Genomic DNA, 20562 nt, shown 5'->3' with positions numbered 1-20562 from the left:
ACACACACACACACACACACACACACACACACACACACACTGCTGTTCCAGACGTGACTCAGGGAGCACACATCCCAGCATTGCTGCATCTGTCCCAACAGCTGTGAGCGTGCTTTTGTGCGCTTCACCAACACCTGGAAGGAAAAACAGAGCCACCTGAGACAGACGCGTGCAGAGTCACCGCTCCGTCATGACGGCGAGGCAGGTTCTCATCGAGGATTTCACCCACGCTGCGCTTGTGTGGTTATCGATAAGGCTCCTTCCTGGAATGTTGTCCGCGTTCGGGTCGTGTGTGAAGGTCTCAGCCTGAACATCGCAGGAACACGCTCCAGCTGTTCTAACCGTGAACACACACACACGGTGATGATGATGAGTCCAGCAGCAACAGGACTGAGTCTCTGTGGTTGCTTTCTGATTCGTGTTTACTTTAGTTGTAAACATCAGAAAAATAAATGTCTGACTGGACTTTAACACAATTTAATACACAGAGTTTAAATATTTGCCACCGGCTGAAATAAATAAGGAATTTCCTCACAAGATTGTATGGACTGATATGAAAACGTGGGCTGTTATCCATGTCTGAGATGAATTCTGCTGTGTCTGGGGAAACGTGGTTCAAGTGGACACTGATTTATCTAGACTCTGGCCCAGTCTTGAGGAAAACCTGTTTAAGTCTGGACATTTACAAACTAGATTGTTCCTTGATTCGATTATGTGCTCATAAAGAAGCGCACGCACTTTTCAAAAAGCCAGTTCTCGCCGAAGTGACCGAAACTGGGTTGAAACAGGAAGAGCCACGTCTGCTGTGTGTTCTGAGCTCTTCACGTAGAAACATTTCATGTGTGTTGGAAAGCAGACATTTCCACTTTTACATGCCAGCCGCTGAGCATCCACCTCAAAGTGCCAGGTGGCCAAAGCCCGGCGCAAACCCACGCATCTGCTCTCAGGCAAGCCCACGCAAACACACACTCACATTTCTGCACAGCAGACTTTGATGTCACCTACGACGCTGATTTCGCTCAGACGCTGGCGCGGGGTTTTATTTTGTACACACAGATATCAGAATTAATCGCTTCGTCGAGCTGGGCTTATCCTCGCCCTACACAGAAACCACGGTATTAGATGCATTAATGCTCTCCGCTCATGAATATGCATCAGACAATGATCTGCAACACATCCAGAGGATTACTTCTGACACACACTCTGGTTCTTTTAACGCACATGAGAGGGTCACAACTCATCACGCCCACACACACACACGCACGCACATAAATTTATACATCTGCTCCCTTCATGTTGAAGCTTCTTCTCTCACACACCTGGTAAAGATGCTGAATGCTGCTTTAATTGTTTAAAAGGAGCTTTTCAGTAGCAGCTAATGGACCTCCCATCCATCCATTTTCATCCGCTTATCCAGAGTCGGGTCGCGGGGGCAGTAGCCTACGGCGAGAGGCCCAGACTTCCCTCTCCCCAGCCACTTGGGCCAGCTCCTCCGGGGGAATCCCAAGGCGTTCCCTGGCCAGGTGAGAGACATAGTCCCTCCACCGTGTCCTGGGTCTACCTTTAGGTCTCCTCCTGGCTGGACGTGTCCAGAAAACCTCACCAGGGAGGCGTCCAGGAGGCATCCTGACCAGATGCCCGAGCCACCTCAACTGGCTCCTCTTGATGTGGAGGAGCAGCGGGTCTACTCCGAGCCCCTCCTGAATGACCGTTATTCTGACCAAAGGCCAAAAAGACCTGATAGGACTCTTTCTTCAGCTTGACAGTATCTCATCCCACCAGCGGGTTCGGGGGTTGCCACCATGACAGGCACCGACGATCCTGCGACCACAGCTCCGGTCGGCCTCCTCAACAATGGAGACACGGAACAGGGTCCATTCAGACTCAGTGCCCCCGCCTCCCCTGGAACATTTTGGAAGTTCTGTCGGAGGTGGGAATTGAAGCTCCTTCTGACAGGAGACTCTGCCAGACGTTCCCAGCAGACCCTCGCGATACGTTTGGGCCTGCCTGGTCTGACCGGCATCCTCCCCCACCACCTGAGCCAACTCACCACCAGGTAGTGGTCAGTTGACAGCTCCGCCCCTCTCTTCACCCGAGTGTCCAAGACATGCGGCCGCAGGTCAGACGAAACAACAACAAAGTCGATCATCGAGCTGCGGCCTAAGGTATCCTGGTGCCAAGAGCACATATGGACACCTTTATGTCTGAACGTGGTTTTCATTATGGACGATCCATGACTGGCACAGAAGTCCAATAACAAAACACTCGAATTCAGATCAGGGGGGCCGTTCCTCCCAACCACACCTCTCCAGGTCTCACTGTCGTTGCCCACGTGAGCGTTAAAGTCCCCCAGCAGAACGAGGGAGTCACCGGAAGGAGTGCTCTCCAGCACCCCCTCCAAGGTCTCCATAAAGGGTGGGTAGTCTGAACTATAGTTTGGTGCATAAGCACAGACCACAGTCAGAACCCGTCCCCCCACACGTAGGCGGAGGGAGGCTACCCTCTCATTCACCGGGGTAAACCCCAACGTACAGGCACCAAGATGGGGGGCAACTAGTATGCCCACCCCTGCTCGGCGCCTCTCAGTGGGAGCAACTCCAGAGTGGTAGAAAGTCCAACCCCTCTCAGGGAAACTGGTTCCGGAGCCAGAGCCATGCGTTGAGGTGAGTCCGACTATGTCTAGTCGGAACCTCTCGACCTCACACACCCTTTGTTCTCACTGAAAATGTATTTAACACGTGGCCAGGTCTTCGGAGGAGAGAAATGCCTCATAATCACAAAACGTTTTATTGTTTTAGAGTCATTAAAGTTGCTCTTAAGCTGAATCCAGGTAACAGGTGGGTGACCGGAGGATTAATGGATCACTAACACTGTTTTGTTTGGATTGTTTCTCGTTGCAGTGAAGACGGTTTTCAACCCCGCGCCGGCCATCCCGGACTTGGATTATAATTTCTACAAGGTCTCTGATGTGTTTTGCTGTAACGAGTCAGAGGTGAATATTGATTTTTTTTTAATGAGTACCAGATTATTATGATTCACTGCTGAAAGGAAAAAGGTGATTTTAGCCCAAAATCTCAGGGACTTTGTTGTGTTTGCTGGTCTTTATTAGCTCAGCCAACCGAGAGTCGTCCACGCTAAATACCTACATGCTAACTGATAGCACTGCCTACAAGTCTGCCTCGTTCGTGTTATCTTTGGTGACTGCAGGCAGGACTAATAATCCAAAACAGCTGTTTAATAACACCATAAATAAATTTTAAAAAATTAATAAACAAATAAAATTCAGTTAAAAACTTGCTGCAGGCTACTGACTGTGCACCTCCTCTCTGTTCTCCGTCCTCCCGAGTCGTTATTCCGACCACGGTGGTGTTATGTGAAAGTTTTATGATGTTGTTGCTGGGGTGAGTAGGAGTGTGTTCGGAGTGTAGAGGAGCAGGCGGCCCTGTGGGGAAGCGGTGCTGCAGCTGAGAGCTGTGGAGATGTGGGAGCCCTATCTGACCTGGTGGATGGTGGAAGTCCTGCTTCTGACAGCTTGGACACTCGCCTCCGTGGGAGGACGGGTTTGAACGCTGAGGTGTAATCCACAAATAGAAGTCTGCCGTAGGTCCCCTGCTGCTTCAGGTGGGTCAGAGTTGCAAGCAGGGCTAGTTGGAGCGTCCTCAGCAGATCTGTTCGCGCTGGCGAACTGGTGTGGGTTCGGGTCTGCTGGTGGGCTGGTGGTTATATGACTGCTCCAGTTTCTCACTTCATGAGGATGGCTGTAGGAGGCTGTGGTTGTTTTAGTCAGTGGGATTATGATGGCAGTGGCCTGGGACAGTGACTGGTAGAATAAATATCCTAAAGGTTCCCAACAGCTGGTCTACAGAGACCCTCAGCACCCATCCAGCCACCCCGTCAGGTCAGTCAGAGCCTACTGAACTCAACGACTCAGACTCAGTCCGTATTACAGATATTCAGATAAGTTAGAGGAGTTAGTAGCTAATAGATGAAAATACATATTCCAAATACTTGAAGCGATGTTGGGGAGATCACCTTTGTTACTATTTTCCGTCAATGAATTTTAGGTCTTTATAAAAAATGTTCTTTCGCACTAGAGTTTAAAGAGCAAGTCACCCCCTACCAGAGTATTACTCCACTCCCACTTCCTGTTTGAAAAATGCAATAAATGCTGTTGCATAGCAGACTGAGAGAGCAGAGCCGCTAACAAATTCACACACACACACACACACACACACACACACACACACAATGACATTGTGACATCATATGGTACCAGCTGACGTTCTAGGGTACCTCTTAGCCAATAGCGATGGCAGATTTAAATTTTAATGCAGTGCAGAGTTTTTACCTGACAACGGCGCAACACTGACAGTTTTAGGCAGAAAATGTACATTTGAACTAAAATGCACTAAAGTGCAAAACTACGACGACACGCGTCTGCAGCACGACTAGACACATAATTTATATAGTTTATCAGAAAAAATAAGTTGATTTGGGGGTGACTTGCTCTTTAACTTGATCTCAGACACACAACCTGGGTCATGACCCCTGCTGATACATCAGCATTTTATTCATCCATATGAACTCTGCTACGAAGAAGACAAAAAGTATGTCAAGACGCCCTGAGAGCTGACTGTCAGGCGGTGACAGACGAGCAGCAGGGGGCAGGGATGGATGGGAATGGTAGAAAAAACAACAGGGCAGATGTGCTCTGTGGCTGAGTCAATCACTCACACACACACACTCACACACACACACACACACATCCTGGGGAAGAAGTGGATGACAGTTTACCTGAGAATTTTTATTAGACGTGGGGGTGCTGGGTGTCGGGGTGGCGTCGCAGGTGTGGGAGCATGAAAGGGAGAGTCGACGAAAAGCACAACAAGTCTTCTTTTTCTGATTGTCAGGTCATGGAGGCTCTGTCACGTTTGTTGTTACGGAGTGTGTGAAGTGTTGAAAGAGCCTAAAAATGTCCCACCCAGGGACCGGTATTAGTCTTGAGCTGTGAGGAGAAGAAGATGAATAAGTCACATTCCTGCTGTACTTACAGTTCGTAATAAAACATATGAAGGCAACAGAAGGTAGGGGCAGTGGCAAGAATCTGACCATACGACATATTTCACAACACTAAAATACCGTTTAACATTAACAATACGTCAGTAAAAATAAAGAACAGAAAACGGATAACTGCAAATTCAAACTAGCAAATACAGCAACCAAACCAAATAAACCCCTAGCAGCACTTTAGAAGCCAGAAGAATGGTGATAAATGATAAATGACCCGCACTTGTATAGCGCCGCTCAGCGTAAGGACTCTATCGCGCTTTACACTACAGTGCATCATTCATCCGTTCACACACACTGATGGTGATGAGCTACGCGCACTGACAGATGGGTTAAGTGTCTTGCCCAAGGACACAACAGCAGAATTCTCTGTCCAGAGCCGGGATTGAACCTGCAACCTTCCGATTACTGGCCAACCCGCTTAACCTGTTGAGCTGCTGCTGCCCCAAAAATTTGTTCTCCGCATTTGACCCATCCTCTGGGGAGCGGTGAGCTGCAGACACGGCCGTGCTTGGGAACCATTTGGTGGTTAAACCCCCCCAATCCAACCCCTTATTGCTGAGTGTCAAGCAGGGAGGTGTCGGGCCCCTTTTTTTTTCAAGTCTTTGGTATGGCCCGACCAGGACTTGAACCCCGATCTCCCGGTCTCAGGACGGTCAGTCTACCACTAGCCACTGAGCTGGTAAAGAAAAGAAAAACATGTTTATAAAAAATACATGTGTGGACATCTTTTATACACAAATAAACTCTTTTTTTAGAAATACACCCACACTGTTAACAGGTTTGTACTGCATATGCCTTAAAATGTTTTTCTGCGTGTATTTGTGGCGAACACACACACACACACACACACACACACACACATAGCAGGAGAGGAGTAATTCTCCTCGTGTTTCTGAACACACAGGGAGGTAGATTGATTCCCTGCCCTGGTGAGAAGCTGATGACTAACAAAACGGCTCTTTTTCTCTTTTAGCTTCAGAGTTGGCTGCGGGCTCTTAAACACTCCGCGTTTTATTTTTGAACGGATCATGACTCGCGCTGACACTCGAACACGGGTTGGATGGGTGCAAGGAAGGTGGTGGTCCTGAACGGATGTAGACTGCCCGTCGTCACCCCCCACCTTCCCCAGGTGATCCTGGAGCTGGCACGCTCCATGTGCAGGTGTTAACCGTCTCTCGCGGTGCCGTGCTGCTGCTCAGAGCTAGGAGGAGCGAAAGGGAGGTTTAAAAGTGACATGGTGCAGGCGCTCTTTGATCCTCAGCCCACAGACTCCGCTGAAGTGCTTTTATAGGCAGAGGAACCATCTTTGATGTCCACCTGAGGTCCGCCGATGCCAAAATGTGGCGCACGCGTTAAAACACACGCGGGTAAAAGAAAACAAAAACCACCTTTTCTGAAAAGTCTTGACGAGAACACAAGACAAATGAGCACGTTGGACCTACAAACAAAAACTTTGGTGAACTTCTGCTGAAAAGCACAAACTACAAGAAAATGTTAAGACTGGCTCCTTTGAGGCTAATCTAGATCAAGACTTTTTATAGTTTTGGGTTTTAATTCAGGTTTTCTTTTACAAGAAGGAGTCATGGCATAAATGTTATACTGCAACCAGCCACTAGGGGGAGTTTCAGTTCCTTTTTTTGTGACAACCTTCGTATTTCATCATCATCATCATTTTATTTCTTTTAACACCTTCCACTACCTGTCCGGTGGGCCACGGTGTGTTACACTATCACGATAAAATAAGGCAAAAACTGTAAAAAGGATGTAAAACAAGACATATCATCAAAAACACCCAAACATTAAAATGATAATTAATGATTTCAGATTTCAGATTTATTGGCCAAGTAAAATTACATTTACAAAGAATTTAGCTTCGGTAGATGATAAATGATACCTAAATAAATACCAAAATACCATAAATGATAAAAGAAACCAGAGTAAAATTCTAATTCAAGATGTATGAAGCTGAACCCGAAGCTTCTAATGACCTGTTTTTGATTTTAAAAGCGGCGTAAATAAAAACAGTTAGCTGTGATTTAAAAGCGGACCACTTTTCTTTGTTTTTCAGAAGCTTTCTTGCTGCTGAACTCAGGAAAGTAACTCTAAACCATTCTAGACGGTGTTGGAGTTTCGCGTGAAACAAAACCAGATATAGCCAGAATAGAAAAAGGTGATGTCAAACAGGAAGTTCAACTGTAACTGTGGCTCTGAGCATCAGCGGTAAAGTCCTGCCGTGTCGCCGTCTCACCAGATGAAGCATCAGCCTGAGGATCTTCTCTGTAAGAATCTGCCACAGGCTGAGCGTGCTTCACGAGTCCGTCTGACCGCGGTCCGCTGAGTCATGTTAGAGCTGGCAACACACAGCAGTGAGCTATTTAAAGACACTCGGACACAGACAGTTGGGGTATTTTTTTTTACCTTTGTTCATTAAAAAGACAAAAGTTTGATGAACCACGTTTTAAACACAGCATATTTTTACCCCTCCGGTAACCCACACTAGTTCCTCAACTCTGATTAACTCGTCTTTTTGACCCAGAGATGACTAACTTTACTCACCTGTCCTTGCAGGCAGAGCTGCTAACTGGCTTCTCGGTTAATAACGTGGAGGGAGCCCACCGCGCCTCTCAGGAGCTGCTCAGTCGAGGCTGCGGGGCGGTCATTCTCACTTTAGGACCTCAAGGCTGCGTGGTGCTCAAGGCACAGGAGAAAACTTCAACACACGTTCCATCTACGGCAGTCGCAGCAGTGGACACGACAGTAAGAACCACCGATCATCAGTTCACTACTAACCAGTAACAAATCCCAAAGAGCAACGCATTAGCCGCTAGGCTAAGCTAGTGACATCAGATCTGAAGCTGACAGGTGAGCAGCGATCATCAGGTGGTTTTAAGGCATTAACTCAAATCTTAATGGAGAAAATTCAGCAGAACAGCAAAATCTAAAGTTCTTCTTATTTTCTCTAATAACTACCAGAAAGTTTTTGCACACGTTTAACTTTTAGTTTCTTTCTTTTCGTCACAACAAAAGCACAATGTTGTGTCAAAATCATTCTCGGCTGGATTTCCGAGCATAAATTTCCCAGCGTCACCTTGCTGAGTCCTCCGGTGTTCGAGGTTTTTTTCATGTCTCTGTTTGATTCTTTTACCTGTGAAGTACTTTTGTCCTCGGACTCGCCGAATTCCCCATTCTGCTGTTTTTCCAGCCTTGTTTATATTTGTGTAACTTTATTGTTTTAGCAGCACAAAGGGATGCTCTAGTAGAGTCTGCCCAGGTTATTTCTCTTACAGAAGTGGTATTTTGGGGTTTTTCATCTCAGTAATAGGGCGTGTCGATGAGCTGAAACGAGCACTTTCCACGTTCGGAAAGGAACATTTTAATGGAATATTTGGTATATCACCCTTCCTGTAGTTGTGTAATTAAACCAGAAAGGATTTTTGTGCCCTGCACATCCGCAGCTGAGGAAATCTTCAGCTTCACACGATCCCCCTGCCTGTGCTGATCTGCCGCTCTGGTGGCGTTAAGCTTGGATGCGGCCGCCACCGTCTGCTTCCTCTTACCGATTCTAATCTCAAAGAGTTGAGTCATTCAGCGACGGCCTCTGCGGATTGTTTTCGTCACACAAGCCTGGGCTCGATGTTTCCTGCCACAGAGGTCTTTAGTGGGGTTTGTGTAGCTGCAGCCAAACACGTCACCGCGCAGTGGTGTTAATCACGTCTTCACTTCAGTCGAACCTGGAGAGGTTTAATTGTTTGTGTAATGGTTTTTCATGCTTAATCCTTTCCTCTGGGACTTTTATTGTGCAGTCATTTCCTGTAACTGGAGTTCACCCATTACAGGCATGTGGAATCAGCTGCACACCCAGCTCAAATGAGATGTTATGAAACTTCTGTAAATAGTCTGAAGAGCAAACAGAAGCAGCAGCTTCTCTTTCTTTAAAAGCTCAGGTCAGGATTTCGTGGAGTCTGTTCCTTCTCAGCCCTTCTTGTCTTCACTCCTTCCTGATAACGTCCAAAAGTCCTTACCCACAAACCTCATGCTGCCCCCCTCCCCCGCCTCCCACTTCCATGACTCACCTCTTTGGCCTGCGTAGTCAGCAGAAAGCTGTGTTCTCTGCAGTTCTTTGATGGGCCCATAAATCCTGTTGTGTTTAACTGTTTTGGACATCATAATCCCTCTTCCAGTAAAGATCTTTCTTTTCTTTTTTTCCACTGAAGACGTTTAAAAAAGTGGTTCCCAGTGACTCCTCCAGGCGATGAAAGCCTCTTGATGTTTTTCTGTCACTTTCTTGGTAGCAGATCTGAGTTGTTGTAAAAGGATGGCTTCCTCTTGCTGACCAAACCACTGCTCAGCTTCTTTTTTAGTTACATGGTGGAGGTTTTATCTCACCTGCCATGGAAAGCGTGTCTGAGTGAGTGAATGAAAAGGAAGTCAAGCCAACAGCTATAAAAACGTTTACCTTTCAAAACAAACTTAAACTTTTTATCGTAAATCTCTGGGATTATCCATCGAAAAATATTGGCGGCTTTGTAACATATAACCATAGAAATTGGGTCTAAAGTTCATGGGTGATGCCTTATTTCCTTTATTTCCTTCTACGGGAGCATGTGAGGACAAAATGCATTTACAGTGATCCCTCGTTTATCGCGGTAGATGCGTTCCAGACCTGGCCGCGATAGGTGAAAATCCGCGAAGTAGGGACACCATATTTACAGTATTTATTTAACAGGTACGTATTCAGTATTCAGACTTTTAAAACCCTCCCTTTACATAGAAAAAATTTTTTTACTTGGTTTTTTTATAGTTTTATTACAAAAAGTGCATTTTATGATGAAATTGATGAAAAAAAACCAGGAATTTGAGCGCAGCTGATCCTCATCAGCCTGATCAGCGGGACGGCTTTAAAAGGAGGACGGTTATCCAGATACGACGCCGGATGATTAACTACTGCCTGGTAGTCTCTAGCTCCTAGCCCATAGTAACTTTGAAACCTCGTCTTGTCTAGTAACTTTTGGAACTCGTTTTAATCTGAACTTGTTGTGTTTTGATGCCTACCTTCAGACTCGCTTCTCCTCCGGATTCGCTCCCGTCTTGGAGACTTCTGGATACTCACCGGTTCGCTGCCGTTGCCGCTTCCGGGTTTGCCCTCCGCTGGATCACCAGCGCGCCCTCAGTTCTCCTCATAGCATAGCATAGCATAGCATAGCATAGCATAGTTTATTTATATAGCACATTTAAAATGCAGCATGGGAGCTGCCCAAAGTGCTGCACAGGCTAAAACAAAACACACCCATTACAAGGAGCTAAAACTAAGGATAAAATCTCAATTAAAAGCAGAGAAAACATGAATAATAAGAACACATTAAAACAATGACACAATAAAACACTAAAACGAGTCACTGTCTAAAAGCCAAAGTGTAAAAGTGGGTCTTTAAACGAGATTTAAAAACCGCCAGAGATGGAGCCTGCCGAACTCCAATGGGCAATGAGTTCCATAGCTTTGGGGCAGCATGGACAAATGCTCGTTCACCCCGCGATTTGAGCCTCATCCGCGGCGTGTGCAGCAGCAAAAGGTCAGCCGACCTCAACGAGCGGGTGGGCACATATGGAGTGAGAAGGGCAGAGAGGTAGGAAGGTGCCAGGTCACTGAGCGCTTTAAAAACAAAAGTCAGTAACTTAAACTGCACTCTGAAAATGACAGGGAGCCAGTGAAGATGTGCCAGGACAGGTGTAATGTGGCTACGTCGGTGTGTACCCGTCAAGAACCTGGCAGCAGCATTCTGAACAACCTGCAGCCGATTCAGGGCAGAGTCCGGAACACCAACGAGGAGGGCGTTTGCATAGTCCAGGCGAGAGGTAATGAATGCATGAATGACTGACTCCAAATGCCTCCGTTTCAGGATTCGTCTGAGGTGAGTAAGGCGGCGAAGCTGATAAAAACACGACCTCACTACAGAGTTTATCTGTGGGGCCATTGTGAGTCCAGCATCCAGCTTGACCCCGAGACTCGTCACACACTGTTTGGGGTTAAGGGTTAAAAGGTCACAAACAGGGTGAGAGCCATGGTGGTTGCGGGGGTCAAAAACAATAAACTCAGACTTCTTTTCATTCAGTTTTAAGAAGTTGGATGCCAGCCAGCCCTTCACGTCATCCATACATGCAGCCAATTTCGAGCCCGCATTTTTCTCGTCCATTTCCACGTATAGCTGACAGTCATCTGCGTAGATGTGGTAGCTCAGGCCATGCTGATTCAGGATATTGCCCAGAGGCAGAAGGTAGATTGAAAACAGCAATGGCCCAAGAACGGAACCTTGCGGCACCCCCCAAGGCAGTGGAAGACTGGAGGATGCACAGTCACCAATCTGTACAGAGATGGTACGGTTTGATAGGTAGGAGCGGAACCATTTAAGCGCCACCCCCGTCACCCCAACCCAAGACCTAAGCCGATTCAGTAAAATTTGGTGATCGACCGTATCAAAAGCCGCTGAAAGGTCCAGCTGGAGCAGCAGTACCCTAGACCCAGAGTCAGATGCCACCAGAATGTCATTTAGCACCCTAATCAAAGCAGACTCTGTGCTATGGTTTGGTCTAAAAGCTGACTGAAATACATCCAGCAACGAGTTGCTATTCATATGGGCAGAGATCTGGCCATGCACAATTTTCTCAAGGACCTTCGAGAGAAACGGGACTTTCGATATCGGGCGAAAGTTCTCATAAGTGGAGGGATCCAAACCAGGTTTTTTCAATATCGGCTGAACAACCGCATCTTTAAAAACCTTAGGGAACACTCCAGTGCTGAGGCTAATGTTAAAAATGTTCATGAGTGCCGGGCTCAGCGCAGACACCGAGTCACGTACCAATTTAGCTGGGAGGCAGTCCACCGAAGAGCCAGCTGGCTTCATGGAGCTAATCAGTTTCATCAAGTCAGCAAGCTGAACTGGAGCAAAGTCTGAGAAGGCAGGTGGATCCGGCGGTTCCACATGGATAGTGTGTATTTGAGGCTGGAGGCTAAGCCTAATACCAAGGATCTTGTTGAGGAAAAAGCTCTGTAGCTCTGTGCATAAAGCAACAGTGGGATTTAGACCATCAGACTCATTTAACAGTAGCAGGGAGTTAACTGTGCTGTACAGCCTGGACTGGTCTCCATGATGCTGTGAAATGATAGCAGAAAAATAGTTATTACGAGCAGATCTAACTGCTCTCTGGTAGTGTGAAAGTGCATCAACCAGGAGCAGCCGAGAGCATGACAGTCTGTCTCTCCTCCACCTCCGTTCCAGCACCCTACACTGTCGCCTGAGGCTACGGGTGTAATCATTCAGCCAAGGGTAAGATGTTGTCTGTTTCCGCCTCGGTCTCAGAGGGGCAACAGCGTCCAGAGCAGCAGAGCAGGTCACACTGAACCGATGCAGAAGGCCATCTACATCCATGCAGGTAACCGACAAGGGCGGAGCGAGGGCATCAGTGTCCAAAACCGACAGAAAGTTGGAAGTCGTACTCGGAGATAAGCGCCTGGAGTAACGAGCAGACCGTCGCCGGGCTGGAGGAAGGAGGCGTGAGATGCTGAACGTGATCACAGCATGGTCGGAAAATGCCACAGGATCCACAGATAAATCATGCACATCCAGTCCAAAAGATAAAACCAAATCCAGGGTGTGAGAAGCCGCATGTGTGGGGACATTTACCAATTGCTGTAGTCCAAATGAGTCTAAAACATTCATAAAATCCCTCACCAGTGGTTTCAGAGGGCAGCAGACGTGGATATTAAAATCACCCAAAATAATCCCCTGTTCATATTTTGGGAGCATATCAGCTAAAAGGTTGGAGAAATCATTTATAAAATCCTTATTGTATCCTGGTGGCCTGTAGCACAGTAAAACGAGGATGGGAGGAGAGAAGCCCAGCTCTAATACTGAGACTTCAAAACTGGTTGGAGCCATCAGCCCAGCAAGAGGTTTAAGTGGGAGATTTGAACAGTACAGGGACAGCAAGCCCCCCCCACGGCCAGAGAGTCTCGGTTCATTAACAACATTACAGTCAGGAGGACAGACTTCGACCAAGGAGGCCATCTCACCTGGCAGAGCCCACGTCTCCGTCATGCAGAACAGGCTCACAGCGTTATCCGTGTAAAAATCCTTTAGGATAGCGGTCTTGTTCCCCAGCGAGCGGACGTTCAGTAGAGCAATCCGAAGCTGCGGCAGGGAGCTGGATGGAAGCCGATCCGAGGTTCGCCAAAACCCCGACCTCACGGGATAGAGGAGATTTCCCGGATTTACTCCACCAGTGCGCTGCGCTTGCTGGGAGCTCCCGCGCGCACGGGCCAGCCTTTGGCGCTGCAGAACCCGGATGGATCCAGGCGAGAAATCACAGAGGGGTACGTCCTGGAAGAAACGACCATCGCTGTTATCTCGCCGAAAAGCCCTTATCCTAACCCGGACGCCACCACGTTTTCCACGCCGTCTCCGCCGCCTCGGGTTACGCCCCACTCGGTCCGGGACAGCCAGCAGGAACGCCGGGACCTTGTCAAACAGGTGACCAAACGTCAGCCTGAACTCAGCATCATGTAGCCCGAGTCCAGGGCTCAACCGAAGATCAAGAAGGGTGAGTCGATCATATTTAAAAATTGGATCACAAAAAGCTAAAAAGTGACTCAAAAACAATGCTAAAACCACAATTACAAGCAACAGACGGCGAGCCGCAACAGTCGGCGCCATCTTGTTATATTGTCATTAAAGAAATAAAATTATTGTTTATCTCGAGTCTGATTCTGTATGTCTTGGGTTAGACACTTACCCCAAAACATGACAGAAAAATACCGCGAATCGGCAAATTTCCCTTGAATAAGGCTCCAAAGAAAAAGTCAGCGAAGTCGTGAATCCGCGATAAACGAACCGCGAAGTAGCGAGGGATCACTGTACTAATTTGTAGCAAGCGGTTACAAAACTTTCACCATTCATAAACGTTGTTTTACACGTTTACCTCTTCACTCGTTGCCAGTGATGAAGGGGGGTCTGAGGTGCTGGAGGTTGCACTCCCAGGGAGTTTTGACCCTAATGGCCTTCCGTTGGTAAGGTCTTACTCCAACACAAAAAGACTGCTTGCAATGATTTAGGTATGTCCTGCCCGCTATCGCCAGGGAAAATACACACATTCACTTTAAATTGGCTCCAGTTTGCTCATTTCATAACAACACATTTTTTATTGACCTTTACACCAAAATCGGTGTCGCATTACGTGGTTATTTACAATCGTTATTTTCACCAGCAGCAAAAGACTGCACTTCCTGCTGCACTTCCTGTTCATTCAGGGTTCAAGTCTAGCAGGAATTTATTATTTCTGCTAAGTTAACAGCACACCGCAATATTTGTGGAGGTGTAAAGATGTAGAAAATGACATTTGCAAGAGCCACTGAATTGAAGGAAACTGGAGCTTTTTGAAGGCAATAATGGGAATTCAGACCAGCCCTTTGTAGATTTGGCGTAGGTACGAGGGACCTGCGCCTGCCGATGACATCACACTACGGCAACAACACTCAGCACTACATGGTCCGACAGGAAGTAGGGCTTTTTGCTGGTTTAGGTTTGTGAAACGTCCTGAAAACCTAAGAAAGAAACTCCAGTAGACTTTTATCTGAGCCTTTAGGATCCAACCTGGTGGGTTAATATGGACACAAGACCGTTCCACTTCCTTTTGGCTGAACCCATTCCATCGTCTTCTCCCTCTGTAACTGTCTGAATAACATTTTACACAGCAGGAGCAATTATGGCGTGAGTCAGGGGCACGAATCTGGATGAATAATGAAGCAAAACGTCTACTGTGGGTCTCCCCCATCCCCGTTGTCTCTAAATGAGTTCAGGCTTCCCTTGCTGAGATCACAGCCTTGGATGTTTTTGCATGGACGGTGCACAAACACACACTCAGCTCCTCTTAGCTCCAGTAGGACATGGGTGGCATGACTTTCCATTATTCTGGGAGGTCCAAAAGGTAGACAGCACTGTTTAAAGCAGACATTACAGCAGTCCAGTGGGTCTGGATGGACCGATTATTCCCAGTCGTTTCCAATAAGAGGAGGCGTGTAAGAGCAGATTCCTTCCTGGAAGCCCGAGGTAAGAAAAAAACCTCCGGAGCTCTGAAATTCCTCAACCCCTCACAATGAGGGTCGGCAAGAAAACTGCCACATCACCAAAGTGTAATGGACTGCACGTGATGCAACATCAGTCCAGATGTTAGACCGTACCTCTTCACGGTCGTGTTGATCAGGGTTCGTACAAGAGGGCGATAGATGTGGGTAGATCAAAGACAAGGGGCCTAATTGGTCCAATTAAATGTTTTTGGTCTTCGAGTCCTGTTTCTTCTGCGGACTCGTCCTTGTCAGGGTATTACTGGAAGCCTCCAGGCGTGGAAGCCACTGTGAGCCATTGCTGCCCTCCAGTTGGTCTGGATTCTCCCCAGGGTGCCTTTCGTGGACAGCAGCAGCAGGCTGCAGGAGTTAACTGAACGTAGCTCCATCTGTCACCAAGAAGAGGACTCAGGATCACAGAAGGCGAGCGGTGGAGGCTGGAAAGGTTCAGCCGGTGCACAAGATTCTTTTTCAAATCTGCATTTTCCATAAATTGTCCGTCTTCAGCGTGGAGTGCCCATACGTGCGCCGCATTTCACAAAGATCTCTTGTCAGTCAAAGCGTGTGGGCGCCCTGGCTTTCTTTGCTTCTTCTGTTGCTAAAACTTCTGTTTCTGTGTGTGTCTTTGCTAGCAGCTGTGGCGGTTCGTTCTGTTTGTGCGAGCTATTCAGCTGTTCTTCGCTGCTAAAGCACACTTTTGTTCTGCTGTAAGATCCTCGGAACAACATTTTCTCTGGAGATTTGTCCGTCAACGTGTCTTCATTCAGTTGTCGGATGAATTTCATGTGATCTTCTGATTGTGGCTTGTTAGGAAATACACAAAAAAAGAAATCAAATATCTGGTTTGGAATAAATACAATAAGTGCCACCAGCAGGTGGACAGAATTATTGGCCATAAACAATACCTTTAGGCAACGAAATAAGTCCTGGTGTGCGGGAGCAGCTCCATGCAAACATGTTCCTCACATATTTAGGAGATTTTCTGGAGCATTTTTTGCCACGTTGCTTGAAATTCTCTTCACCCTTACTGATAGTTACCGGTAAATAAAACGTCTGTTAAAAAAGGAATTGTTTCGAAACGTATAATCCTGGAAAAACCTCATCCAGTCATCGTCTGTTCTAAATAATTGGATAATAATAATAATAATAGTAGTTACTTCTCTTTGTGCACGATTCACAAGTTCTTAGCTAAACAGGAAGTGAAGCCAGAGCCAGGCTAGCTACATTAGCTAGCATGCTAAATTGTTACTAAACCATTGCGTGGCCTGAGCAGGAGATGCGGAGGCAGATTCCAGGGTAGTAAGCTCGATCCTCCCCTCTGGATCTTTAGGTCCCAAACTTCAGTAAGGACTTAGAGTCCGTGGAAAGCCCAGAGGCTCCGCAGCTCTTAGGCAGGTGCATTACATTAGGAATTATGGCAGACGAGGTGCCAACAACAGGTCAAAAAGTTAGGATCATTATCTTTTTATGCTTGTTTGACAGAATCCGTTGCGCCCTGCATTCTTCTGTATTCTGGAAGCTTAAGGGTAGGAGTCTGCAGAAAGGGTTAGACCTTTGAACTGTGTTTCACGATGTAGCTTGCTTGAATGGCATGAAAAACATCCAACTTTATGGCTTTTTTTCCCTAATAATTTTCCCCCCAATAATCGGGGGATTAATGGGAATAATGTGACTAATTAATGTGCTTGTGTTGAATTTTGTAAGCTGTCCCTTTTTAAATCGGCTTAAATCCACCCAAGTCGGCTCCCTGCAACAGTAATTGCTGCACAGTGTCTCTGTGCAAACAGACGCCGCTGTAGTAAAGTTCTCAAAGTACGTTTCAGTAATGTGGTGACTTCCCACAGAGGCGAGCGCCATCATAATTCTTTACTTCAGTCTGAGCGCCAGCAAAAAAGCAGGCAGGAGAAAGGCAGCGGAGGTCGAGACGCAACGGACGAGGACGACCAGAAAGAGCATCACAGCTCATCCTTGGCAAGTGCTTGTGTCACTTGATTGACAGGCCCCCAGATCTAACCTTCACCAAAGTGTGTCAAGGGCGGCGGCGGCGAGCTGAAGGGGGTAGCACTTGTCACGCTTGTTGAGCTTCATTCTGTTGATCCAGTGGCGTCACATGCCAGTCCTGATGAAGGAGACTTTGTCTTTACAGCGGAGACATGCCTGATGGAGGCTAGTGGAGTGGACTTCTGGTTCTTACGTTAGTTTATCATATTCCGTAGTCTGACAATCATCCATAATCAGTATGAGATTTGTCTTAAATTAAACTATTAGTCATCTACTTAATTCAAAGGTAGCTGGAGATCTTTTGTGGGGTCATCAAAGACTTCTCATATGGAGATTAATTAGGAGTTTTAAACAATCTTCCCCCCAAAATTGTGGCGCTTGTAGACAATTACCACAAATAAAGTACATAAACTCAACTTCTAGAGATTTTAAGGAGAAAAATGGGAACTTTTCTGTGTTCATTTCCCTTTTTTTGTGTCAGCTACACCAGCGTGTTTAAAACGACACTTATTAAGTTTCTGCTTCTTGTTCCTGTTGGTTAAAAGCAGAACTGTCATTAACAACCTGCTAGTGCTAACAACGAGCTAATGCTAATACAATCTAATGAGTACTAAACTAGCCACATAGTAAAAAGACACACGCTGTGGTTTCACGGCCTCCTTCAGCTCCTTAAAATGAGCGTAGGCCGCGCCAATGTTCACTCTGGTTTTAGGACTTTGTATTTCCTCCAAAGATATTACTCTCTTACGTTTACTTCCAGGCTTCGCCATGACGCTAAAACGGCTAAATTCTTCTTCTTGTACTTTTTATTAACTCAATCATTGCTGGCCGTTTCCTGATCGGTAAAGCCCTTCACTGCCAGCGTTTCTCACCGTTTTTACTGTTTTTTAAGAGTGACAGAACGTTGCGCGCTAGGATGATGTCAACGCCAAATCAACCAAAACAAAGGGGAGACTCGCCTCTTACAACAGGAAGAATCCACGCATTTCGAGCATTATCCATTCTTTCATAATCCGTTGTTGAATTGTGATCAGCAGAAGCTTTTCGGTTCACGCCTCACTTTTTTTTTACAGCAGCGGCCCAAAACGATCTCCTAACACATGGATGTTCTGCTTCCTGATCACGTAACTTGTGACGTATGCTGATGAAGATCGGCTTCAGAGCTGAGATGTTTGTTCTCGTGGTGCGGGGGCTCGTTCCGATGCCCACACAGAAAAAAAATGAAAATGACGACTTTAGAACGGTTGGATTTAAAATGACGACTATAGTCATCAATGGCAGTGAATGACTTAACAGTTAGCAAACTAAAATAGCTAACTGCTAGCCTTTACATTAGCCACTGGCACAGTAAACGGCTATTATTGTAAAGCAGGTGAAGACATCCAACTAGAGTTCCCGTACCTCAAAACTGTCAAGAGCAGCTTCTGGTCCGCAGAGGGCGGAATGTAATGTTGCCCAAGTTTCTGACTCAAGAACCACTAAAACCAGTTTAAAAGCAAAAGTAAAGCTTTTGTGTGTAATTTCATCTCCAGTTCAACAGACGGCAGTAACAGGCTGACAAGCCCATTTATCACATGCTAACGTTGAATTGTTGTTTTTAACCAACTTAATAATAAAATGGGCGCTTCTTTGTAATCTCTGAGCATTTGGACAAATGTCGGCAGTAATTATTGGGCATTTAATCAAAGTGTGTGTTAATTAGAGATGTGAAGGGAGCTTCCATGCCTCCTGTGGGGTTAGGGTGGGCCAGTGTCACCCTGACAGAATGCTCGAATCCCCCCTGTGGCCCCCCTACTGAGCGCAGAGCCTATGCATTAATTAGTCCTGATTTTGTGATAACTTCCCCCAAAGAGAGTTATGGAACCAAAGCATTTGTTTGAAGTTGAAAAAGAGTTATATTTTCATACTTATTAGAAGCTGTTGTTTGTAAAGCAACTGGAACTGAATTGCTGTAATTATACACAAAAATCTGAAATATCGTATTTTCCGGGCTATAAGTCAAACTTTTTTTCATAGTCTGGCTGGTCCTGCGACATATATACCAAAGTGACGTTTATACCAAATTATGTATACCGCGCTGCTGCGGGCTGCTCCGGACCAGGAATGAGCTCCCCTGCCCCGCCATCACCTGCTGGAGACCATGGCGCGCTGCTGCGGGCCGCTCCGGACCAGGAATGAGCTCCCCTGCCCCGCCATCACCTGCTGGAGACCGTGGCGCGCAGCTGCGGGCCGCTCCGGACCAGGAATGAGCTCCCCTGCCCCGCCATCACCTGCTGGAGACCGTGGCGCGCTGCTGCGGGCCGCTCCGGACCAGGAATGAGCTCCCCTGCCCCGCCATCACCTGCTGGAGACCGTGGCGCGCTGCTGCGCCCTGATTGTTTATTCTGTTGTTGTTACCAGTACTTGTCTTGCAATGTGAAACGCTTGGTCTCAGATTTTGTAAGAAAAATAATAAAAATTGTGACTTATATATGTTTCTTTCTTCTTCATTATACATTTCATGGCTGGTGCGACTTATACTCCGGAAAATACGGTACTTAAAGCCAATGTTTGTGGTGTTATTTACACATGTGCCTCTCTAACTGGGCAGCAGGCCCCAGCCTGGCTCTCCTCTACTGCTTCTAGTAGTACAACGTCTTAGATTTTTACCACGTTAATAATCTAAATCTAAATCTGTGCATTCATAACAGTCTGGGCCTGAAGCAGGACCTGGAGCAGCCGGACCGTCGGAGACTGGCACAGATGATGACATTTATGCTATGCTTGAACATCTGTGCAGCCAACCTTTTATCTCCTTAATAAAACTTTCTTAATTACAAGATTAACCCAAAAAAATGAGGCCACAATTTGAAATTCTGCTGACAAAAACAATTATATTTGTCTGAAAATAGAATTTTTTTGAGTCATTTAACTGAACCGGTTCAGTCCCTCCCTGTTGCAGATCGAAAAAGACAAAAGGTGTTGTTTTCTCTGGGATTTGGCAGGAGATTACCGACATGCCAACAGGTGATTTAATCCATGAGGGAACCATAAGAGGTCTAAGGTTAAATAAATAGTATCGTCATGACAACAAAGCTCTAGATCTTCTAGTTTGCATCATCTAATCCTGTTGTTCACTTTGTCCTCACCACCACTGCATCTATGATCGTCGGTTCCCAAGCACCATCCCCCTCTCCAGTGGCATCATCGTGTTTGCTGGGAGACGGTCCAGAGCCAAACCAGTGGGACTCTTCAGCAGATCCAGGCTGCAGCGTGGCCCGGCCCGGCCCGGCTGCCAGACAGACATAAACACTCCATGGGTTTAAACATCCAGCAGGCCTATGAAAATGAAATGTTTCATCTCTGATCTCACTCTTTCCAGCATCTCTGCAGTCCAA

At 46.7% G+C, this 20562-nt stretch overlaps 1 protein-coding gene across 4 annotated transcripts in view; it reads left to right on the top strand.

Moving 5' to 3' along the window:
* The window catches only part of rbks (ribokinase), a 42801-nt gene that overhangs the window by 19448 nt on the left and 2791 nt on the right, over positions 1 to 20562 (top strand). For all 4 annotated transcript variants that reach the window (XM_015975431.3, XM_015975430.3, XM_070547104.1 and 1 more), the window contains 2 exons: positions 2901 to 2992; positions 7639 to 7827. In XM_015975431.3, coding sequence (XP_015830917.3) covers positions 2901 to 2992; positions 7639 to 7827 — 281 coding nt within the window. The remainder of the gene's footprint in view (positions 1 to 2900; positions 2993 to 7638; positions 7828 to 20562) is intronic.

Source organism: Nothobranchius furzeri, chromosome 18, assembly GCF_043380555.1.
Source record: "Nothobranchius furzeri strain GRZ-AD chromosome 18, NfurGRZ-RIMD1, whole genome shotgun sequence".
Classification (NCBI taxonomy): Eukaryota; Metazoa; Chordata; class Actinopteri; order Cyprinodontiformes; family Nothobranchiidae; genus Nothobranchius; species Nothobranchius furzeri.
This window is presented reverse-complemented; position numbering and strand designations above follow the sequence as displayed.